This window comes from Rhynchophorus ferrugineus, unplaced genomic scaffold (genome assembly GCF_030347505.1).
Source record: "Rhynchophorus ferrugineus isolate W39M unplaced genomic scaffold, kcgeb_rfMv2 rfM6, whole genome shotgun sequence".
In the NCBI taxonomy this organism is placed as follows: Eukaryota; Metazoa; Arthropoda; class Insecta; order Coleoptera; family Curculionidae; genus Rhynchophorus; species Rhynchophorus ferrugineus.
The window spans coordinates 18,161,967-18,172,383 of NW_027472585.1; the positions used below are offsets into that span (position 1 = coordinate 18,161,967).

Sequence of the window (10,417 nt, forward strand, 5' to 3'; positions counted from 1 at the left end):
TTGGAACTAATTTATCAAAATATTTTAATATTGTTACAGACAACATTGAAAGGAGTCACGGAGAAGGTTTTGGTCACCCAAAAAGTAGAAGTTCACGAGGGTGAGTCGTGTGACGTTTTGTGCGATCGGCTTGTTGACTATGCACTCAGTTTCGTAACACTAAACCAGTGTTGTCTTAGACATTATTGCGCATGCCCCTGTAAAGTGTACGCTAGTTTTAAGTGAACGCCTAGAACATACAGTTAACGAACAATATACTAACATTAATGTCGTGTTAAACTTGCCTGGCTTTAAATAAGATCAATAAAGTTATTACCTGTTGAATCAAGTTCTAATCAATTTATTATTCCCTCCTAGATACGACGAAAATTATTAAAAGGAAAATTAAAAAGAAGGGAGAGAAAGAAGGTAAGAGAATGGATTGTGCAGTGACTTAATTCGAACTTAAGTTTTTTTTGGCTATAATTTCTTGTTAGAACTGAGACAATGATGACCCGCGGTGAGGTGAGCACGCGGGTCATGAACGTCGACGTTCAGGCAAAATTGTAAAATCGTCTTTCACCAATTTTTTTTATGAAACATTGTTTCACGCTTCCGCTAGTGCTTTTTTAGTGAACATGTGTTTAAAACAATAATCAGTGATGTTAGTGCATAAGCGGCTGTTTATATTTCGCAAAAAAAAAACATGTCAATGTTACTGACAAGGCGGCCGCATGGCTTTCTCAGTGCTAATGCTTCGAAGGTGAGTGCTTTTTTCTGTTATTTTGGTTATATTTTTCTCTCATCCTTTTTTTCTCTACCATACTGATCACTCATCATTTACTCACTACTACTACTTTTACTACTACTACTACTACTACTTACACAATAAATCGATATACTCAATACCCCCCCGCCCCCTGCCCCCTCTCTACTCAGCAACAAAGATGGAAACTAATGCTTTTACACTTTAATTTTTTATACACCCTATGCTTTTTAGCACTAAGCCTAGAAAGCAATAGATAGATTGTTTTTTGATTAAAACAGAACGAATATAAATATCTGAATGTAAATAAATAAAAGATTACACCACATCCTCTATCATACAAACACTTTCACAGAATCTCTCGAAGTCGAAGATGTTGTCGAACGCACTACGAGAGGTGATAAAGCTACACAACCTACGAAACACACCGTTGATATCACCGAGATTACTGAATTACCTGAGGTTCGCGAGGACAGTGAGGTCGAGATCGACGAAGAGGTCGAGATCGTGAAACGCCTTAGAGGTAAACGGAAAGAGAAAAGGCCGCGGTCCGGCCACGCGACCTTCGACCAGGAGGATATCGTTCCCCTGGAAGCCGCCGAGTTACCGTCGCTTACCCAAATTCCGGTTAACACGTCTAGTACCGTCGCGGAAATCGTTCATACGGACAACGTCACCTGCATGAACGAAGAAATAAACACGGCAAAAGCGCGCGTCGATATATCCCCCATAATCGTGAGCTCCCAGGAACAACCCCTGACCCAGGACAAAGAAGACACACAGATTCCCGATAAACCCCAGTCAGTAACTGCCGCTCCACTAGTGGATCGCCACGAAGCACTGGAAATTACCGAAACCGTCACCGAGGTAATCCCTGGTAAATTTGACGATACCTTCCAACCAGTAAGCCACATCGCTTCAAAAGCAATATCAACTAAGGAAACCCTAACTGTCGAGCAAGTCCTATCGAGTGATGCTCCTAAACCATTAGAAACACCCGCACTAAAAGAAGGTCAAGCTCTTGTTACTCTCTCATCCCAAATAGCCAAGATAATATCTGAAGTAGAAACAAGCCAAAAAGAACAATCTTTGAAGCCCTTGGAGTATGATACTAAGAACCTGATTGGAGTAGGCATCCCTGCACAATTTTCTGAGGCCTCTCAAACAGACCAGGTCACTCACATAACAGAAAAAGTAACAGAAATAACCGCTGATCTTCATATCCTTCCCTTAACCCCGTTAACTCAAGAAGTTGTCAGAGTCGAAGAAAAGGAAGATATTCATAAAGAAACCTCCCATATAACGTCACAAGCCACCAAAACCATCGATTTCGTTGAAGCTCTTGAAACCATAGAACAGAATGTTCAAAACCAGACTGGTATATATGACGATACCTTTAAACCATCAACTTTCTCTGTCCAGCCTGACCTAATTCCAACTGAAAGTATAGCCGTGCGAGAAATTAACTTGGGAGACGTTCCGGCCGATTTGAAAGAGGAAGACAAAATCGAGGGCAACGCCACTATTTCTCTGCTACCACAAGAAGCTACCAGTATATATCAGGTGGCAGCAACTGACCAAGAACAATCGATGGAAGATTTCAAAACACCGAAAGGCGTTCAAGCTGTCAAAGAGTTCACGTTAAAAGAAAGTTTAGCTATCGAGGAAGTCCAACAAGCCATGTCTGAAGATAAAATGGATATAGTTAAACCTACTGGTGTAAAACCACGGATCAATATCGACGCCCAAGAAGGACTGGTAATTGAGGAAGTGTTGCCTGGTGACAAACCAGGAAAATATCTTCCACAAACATTCGTAGCTACAGAAGTAGCAACTAAGAACGTGATATCACAAAAATCGATAACACAACTTCAAATTTTGGCTCCAGAGTTGGAAGAAGAATACATCCCCGGTAAATTACCACCCTCTCAAAGCGCCAGTATGAATGTTGCTGTGGGTGAAGGAGTACAAGTATCAGAAATACAACCGCAGGACAAAGAAGATCGTTTTGCTGAAGAGTTCGTTCCCGACAAGGAGACGGCTACCGAAGACATATTACTCTATGAAGGCGTATCAATCACAGTTACTGATTCCCAAGCACCACAAGTGGAAATCAAATACGAACAACCCGATACATTTACAGCCAACGTCGATTTACTTCCTAAAGAATCAATACAAACCGAAACTACCCTGGTAACAGAGTTAGAAAATATTTACCAGAAAGACGATGTGGACACCAAAACGGCTGTAAGCGACATTACACCATTTGAAGTATCTGGTCAATCAATTGTTACTGCCCAAGAATCTGAAAAGGAGCTAGTTGCAGATGAAGAACGTACTAAAGTTACAGCTATATCTAATATATTACCACAGGAGTATATCGTAGTTGAACAAATTGAACTGGGCGATACATCTGACAAATTCACCGATATCTTGAAGTACGTTACCGAATCAGCAAATACTGATGTCGAAACAACTGAAGCGAAAACAATTACTGAAACTCAACCTGGAGAATCTGAAACATCCTACGAAGCTCTCACGCCCGACTTGATAAACATAGACAGTACCTTAACCAGAACTCAAGAAGAAGTTGTCGTTAGTCAGTCTCATCTTATGGAAAGTGAACAAATCCTCAAAGAATTCGAATTACCTGAGTCATTCAAGGGCAAACCAAACACCTCGCACGTACTTACAATCAGCACAACAGAAGAAGTTACAGCCGACCATAAAACAGACAGTCTAAAACCAATTAAACCCGAAGAGGGTACCGCTAAAATAGATCAAGAAACGTTCACCGAAATGATTGTATCTGAAGCCGTACTTGGTGAAGGTTTAAGCGAAGTTAACATTGAGAAACCTACAGAAAGACAAGTGGTTCCCGATATTCTACCACAAGAAGCTCTTAAAGTTACAGAAACTGTGACCGAAGATAAAGAAAAACTACAAGAAGTATTTGAATTACCTGACGGACAACAAGCAGCCCTAGAAATTAACGGCTCTCAAGTTGCTAGCCAGACTATTGTTCAAACTCATGACGCCACCAATCTCCTATCAGCTCAGCAACCGCTGGAGGCTTTAGCTAATACCGAACAAGAATCACTTGTTCCTCTGGAAATCGTTCAGCATGAAGTAGCTGAGAAGGAATCCGACTACATTCAGCAAAAACCAGAAGAAAAAACAGTCGCAGTTGATTTAACTGAAGGTTTGAGCGGCCCTAATGTTATCCAAGTAGTGATCAATGAAAAAGAAAGCGACTATACTGAAGATATTAAACCCTTAGAAGGTTTTGCTCAGCCAAACCTAACAACTCAAGAAGTGATTGTAAAATCGGAAGTGGAGACCGTAGTTCATGCTGATAATATAGTTGAAGAAGAATTGGTTACAGGAAAAGCGAAAAAATACTCCACACCTTTTAATGAACTTATTGTAACGGAGACCAATGTTGTCGATGTTGAAGGAAAATTGCCTGAAGATGTTCAGCCATATTCAAAGAGTGCCACAGTCGATATTTTACCAGACCAAGCACTATCAGTCACAGAAACAGTGACAGATCACAAAGAAGAGAAACTTGTAATACCCGAGGTGGACACGTCCAATGCTAACGTTGATATCACCGAACAACAAGTAGCACTCAAGGAAGAAGTCATCGCCGATACCCAGCCAGGAATCTTCAAGAGGACGTCCCCTGAAAAACAACTGGCTATTAGTCAGCAGGATGTATCGCACTCAATTATGCAAATCGAATTTACCACTGGTGAAAAAGAAGGCGTCAAACCAGACGAGATTACACCTGAAACTAAACAGGCTGACACGACCTTTACACAAACTGAGAGCTTAACGATAACCGAGGTGCAGACAGATGACAAAGAGAAAGAACTTGAAGAGAAAGAAGCTCCTGAACTCGCTCAAGGCGAAGCGTGTATCACTTCCCACATATTACCAGTGAAAGAAGAAGTCCATCCCGACGACTCCGTCGAGAAATTCGAGAAGGAAGAACATAGAACTGAAAAAGGCAAACCAGATTTAATTGCCCTTGATAGCATTATCACAACCGAGGCCGTAGTCACCGAACAGGAAGCCAATTTCACCGAGCTTCTTGTAGACGAGAAAACAGCCCAACCTGATTTCCAGGAAGTCGAAAGCGTATCAGTGATTTCTGTAACAGCAGCACTTAAAGAATCCGATTTTGAAAAGGAAAAAGTCGAATATAACCAAGCAGAAGGCGTATTATCACCGCAAGAAAACATTGAAACCAAAGAGGTAATCGCTGATGATACTTTCACGAGCTTAGAGGAAGAATCTCCAACGAAATACACAGCCACGTCCATTCAATCCCAATTTAATAGTTTAGTAAACACCGAAGCAATTCCTGGCGAAACCGAAGATATTTTAAATAAGGATGTAAAGCCATTGGAACAACAAGCGGGAGTCGATTTTGAAGAAATAACTGCACCCGAAGTTTCTGAAGTTCTACCATCAGAAAAAGAAGCTAAATATATTGAGGAGTCAGTTGAAACCAAAACAGCTTTAGTCGAGCTGGATGTTCAACCAGTAGCGCAAAGCACCGAAGTAGTTTCTCAGGATTCCATTAAGGATGTCTTCCAAGAACAACCCTCGACAGCACAAGCGGATGTCGACCAAACTACTCTTGAAAGCTTGGTACAAACTGAGACTTTAGTACAGGAAGGACAACATTACTTCGACAAAGTTGAACTGGATACTAAAACGGCCGAATTTGCTTTTAGGCCAGAGGAATCTGTATCCATAACAGAAGTAGTATTAAGCGAGGTTGAGTTAAATTTGGAAGAACAGGCAAAACCTGAGAGCAAACAAGCTGAAATTGATCTCCACGCTCATCAAATACCATCACAAACGATGGTAACTGCTAATGAGAATTTTGATAAATTGGTCACGACGGAACCTGTCACATCCTCAGCGGTACCAGAAATAGTAGGACTAAACATCGCATTGAACGAAGAAACGTTAATATCTGAAACGGAAACGGAACAACCCCAAGTCCAGAAACCTGAAGAACACCAAGCCAATGTATCAATGAATGTCGATCAAGGCGTTATTGTGCATTCAGTGATGGCACAGGATAAAGAACTGGACCTACAAACAGACAAACCAAATGAGAATCAAGCCGGTATCTCTTTAACTGATACTAATGTTATAGCATCCCAAAGTGAGGTCGTGTCAAATGAAAGCAGTCAAACCTTGGAAGAATCCAAACCAACTGAAGAATCCGCAAACATTTCTAATATACCATTTGATGTTATTACTAAAACTGAACAAATTCCAGTTGACAAAGAAGGAGACTTTGAGGAAATCAAACGACCGACAATGTCAACGGCATCACAAGCCCTACAAGAAATCGAAGGGTTTTCAACAGAAGTAGTAGTACTAGCTCAAAAAGAAGAGGATCTTAATGAGTTTAAGTTACCAGAGTTTAAAAGTGCCATTCAAATTATCGACATTCATGGAAAAGTCGCAGAACTAAACCCGGTGGATGTATCTGAAAACCCCGACGTATTTCCTTACACTAAGCCAGAATCATACACTGCAAAACCTATGGAGGAACTTTTAACCAGCATCTTGATTACAGAGAATCGCACAGAGGAGAAAGAGAGTATATTTGAAGACAAATTTCAGCCGGAAACCTCCAAAGGCGAACTAACATTGGAAGCTGGTAAGAAAATTGTCAGCATTACCGAACTGGTACTAGAGGACAAAGAAGGCACCATTGACAAATTACTTGCGCCAAACGCACAAACTGCCAACGTAGAACTGGATGCCATCACAATACCAGAAGTAATCGAAACCGTTATTAATGAGGCTCTTAGAGACAGAACGGAAGAACTACCTCAAACAATGTCAGCCAGCATAGAGCAATCTGAGCATCAGCAGGTTATACAACACGTTCCAGAGATTCATGAGAAGGAAGGAGTGTTCGATGAAAAACTTCCACTAAACACCAAATTAGCTATAGTTGGTGTAGAAGAAGGACAGCCAATTGAGAGTAAGCAAGTTATCTGTGCGGAAAGTGAAAAGGAATTGGATACTTCAGAACAGCCAGAAACGATCAAGGCAGAGTTATCAATTAGCGGTAATGTAACAGCACAAACATTCGAAATTGTTACGTCGGACCAGACTGATCAGTATACGAGCGATAAGCCTAATGAGGCAATTGCTATACCACAACACACACTGCTAGAAAGCATCAATTTGTCTCAACAAACTGTCATGGAGTCGTCGAAACAATATGATGACCAATTCAAGCCTGATACTAAAACTGCCAAGAAAACCATAGATACAATAACAAGTCTTGATGTATCAGAAACCATCATACATGATACATCTAGTGATTTTATCGAAAAAGAACAAAAATATGAGTCCGCCTCGTATGAACTTGACGAAATTAAACCGTTAGAACAACTACAGGTGATGTCTCACGACACCATCAGCGATTTTACTGAAGACAACAAAGTACCTTCATCAGCGGTTATAGTACAGGACACTGTTGCCAGTTTGATAGCATCGGAGAAGATTGTTCAGGAATCCGAAAAGCCTTTTGACGAGGATTTCAAACCTGAAGAGAAAACTGTGGACATTGTCATCGATCAAACTTCATCAGTCCAAATTACAGAAACTACCACCCAAGAAAAGGAAAAACCATTTGTTCCAGGAGAAATAGAAGGTGAAAAATCAATATCCTCGTTTATACCCAACATACCGCTAGTGCAGTCAGAGGTACAAAGTCAAGATAGCTTTATGACTCTTACCAGTGAGAAACCGATTGAATCTTCAGCGGTTCCTCAACAGGATACGCTCAGCAGTATTACGATCACATCTCAGTACACAGAAGAACGAGAGCAACCGCTTACCATTCAAGATATTGATAAGAAAACAGCCGACGTAACAATAAGCGAGAAAACAGCTATAACCGTGAAAGAAACATTCACAGGCGACGTTGAAAAGGACTTTGATAGGTTTAAACCTGCTGAAGCCCAAGCAGAAAGCTCAAGGATCCCCCAAACTGCCGCTGAAATAAGTGAAGTGAAATCAGAACAAGACTTATCTTCGCTGGACATTAAACAACCCGAAACAACAAAAGCCTTACAGGAAAACATACCGTTCAGTACTGTAAACGTTGTTGAGAATGTGGCAGTCGAAAAAGAAGGTGATTACATCGAGGGTAAACTCCCAACTCAATCTATTGCTGATGTACAACTAGAGGAAGGAAAGAAAGCTATTAGTGTAGCCGAAGTACTTACAAACCAACACGAGAGTGCTTTAACCATAGATCAACCACAAACCAGTTCAGCCGTACCAGATGTCACCCAAATGAATGTTGCTGTTGGCCAAGATACTAAAGCGTATGATACTATAGGTGAATACTCTTCCGATAAGAAGCTGCCAATGTCTCAAGCGGACATAAACCTTGAAGACATAGGAAAGGTAGCAAACATCACTGAAACTTTGACTGGTCAACTAGAGGATATTTTCAAGGTGACACAACCTCAATTAGACACAGCCACATTGAAAATAAACGATTTCAAAACAATAATCTCCGAAGAAATAAAGGTCCTCGAGTCTGTCGATCATACACCTGAAGCCAAAGTTCTAATTACTGGCAAAGCGGATATGAACCTAGAGGAATTCGGTAAAGCACCCAATGTAACAGAAATTTTAACGGTTCAAAGCGAGGAAATATTCAAATCCGTCCAACCCAATGAAGACATAGCAAAAACATTACTTATAGAGCAAAATATTGTTCAGGAAACCGAGGTCAAAGTATACGAAATGTTGGGAGATGTTATCAAAGAAAAGCCATTAGACAGTATCAGTGCGGATGTTACCTTGGAGGGCTGTAATAAAGCTGTAACCACTATGGAGGTTCTCACAAGTCAACTGGAAGGAGACTTAGACCAAGATAAACCTAAAGAAGGAGTTGCCACTGTAGATGTAATACAACAAACAGCGATTGAAAGTGAGAAAATAAAACTTTTTGATACGGTGGGCACTATACCCAAAGATAAAATTCCTGACAGCGTCGTTGCGGAAGTTGACATTGAGAGTGTAAATAAAATCGCCAGTACTATCGAGATACTCACCAATCAAAAAGAAGAACGTTTACAAGTTGAAGAACCCAAAGGGGACACAGTTACACAGACCTTTGTAGAACATAAGGTTATCGAGAATGTGGATGTTAAGCCATTGGAAACTGTTGGAGAAGTGAGCGAAGCTAAACTACCAACAACTACTACAGCTGACGTTCTGTTGGAAGAAGCAAAGAAAGCTGCTAGCATAACTGAAACTATGACGACTCTAACTGAAGAGGAATTGAAATCGGAGAAGCCCAAGGAGGATAGCGCTTCGACTACAATAATAGAGCAAAAAGTAATTGAAGAACAGGATGTGAAAGTTTACGAAAGTCTTGGAAATCTTATCAGAGATAAGGTTCCGACTTCAAATCAAGCCGATATTAACCTAGAAGAGGCGTCTAAAGTCCCTACCATCACTGAAGTATTGACAAGCCACGTTGAAGACGAGCTGTCACCATATAAACCAATATCAGATACAGCGTCGCCGTCAGTGATTGAGCATAAAGTAATTGAGGGAGAGGACTTAAAAATATACGAATCTGTAGGAACGGTTAGTGATAAGGCTCCCACGACAACCACTGCAAGTTTGAATCTTGAAGATGCTATATCGACGGCTTTGACAACCGAGCTGGTCGTGGATCAGAAGGAAGCTTCCCTGGTTGAAGACAAACCTGCGCAAGATCAAGCGACGAAATCTGTAAACGAGTATCACGTCTTACAGGAGTCAGATGTCGACGTTTATGACAGTTTGGGAAGAGCTCCGGAGCACAAAGTACCAACATCGTCGAAAGCTGATATAAACCTATCGAAATTAGGTAAAACCGCAAGTGTTACTGAAACGGAACTGACGGAGATGGAAGAAGAGTTTGAGATTGACAAACCTCGAAAAGATATAGCTAAAAAGTTGATATCCGAGTATACACCCATGGAGCAAGGCAGCGTGAAACCATACGAAACAGTTGGGGAATATTCAAAATCGTTACCAGCCGCCACGCAAAAGGCCACCACTCAAAATGACGCTTTCGAGAGCGTCACAGAGAGTACCGTTCAGATTCTCGGTTCCACTCAAGATCTTGTCATTGACGAGACCCAGTCCAAGTCTGCCACGTTGAACATTTACACTAAGGAGGGCGTCATTGTAACGGAAACCACCACTCACGGTCAGGTTGGCGAGAAAGTGATGAGCGTTACCGCCAGCGAGAGCTCCGTGAAGAAAGAAGTTGAACACAGGCCGGTCGTCAGCAACGAGGAAGTGCAACCATTCGATAGCGTCCAGTCGATCGCGCCGCTAAAAACTAAAACCTCTAAGGCACAAAGCGAGTACACCGACACGAAAAAGAGCGTCATCGTGACCGAACAGAGAACCTCAGGTAATGTCACGCCCCTCGATATTGAATCTCCCCAATTGAAGACAACTAAAGTGGCTTTGGAAGATTCTCGAAAACCCAGCGTCCAGATTACTGAAGTGCAGTTACATCAGTATGCAGGTAAGTTCCCCCCTTGCTACCATCGAGCTACTTGAAATCTAAATCTAAACGTACAGGTAAACGAAAATATTCTTTCGATT

General features: G+C 41.4%; 1 protein-coding gene across 1 annotated transcript in view; it reads left to right on the forward strand.

Moving 5' to 3' along the window:
* Window positions 1-10,417, forward strand: part of LOC143197894 (uncharacterized) — a 316,954-nt gene that overhangs the window by 268,886 nt on the left and 37,651 nt on the right. Inside the window, exons 77-79 of the mRNA XM_076406689.1 lie at window positions 40-100; window positions 358-408; window positions 1,101-10,337. Of these exons, the coding sequence (XP_076262804.1) occupies window positions 40-100; window positions 358-408; window positions 1,101-10,337 (9,349 nt within the window). The remainder of the gene's footprint in view (window positions 1-39; window positions 101-357; window positions 409-1,100; window positions 10,338-10,417) is intronic.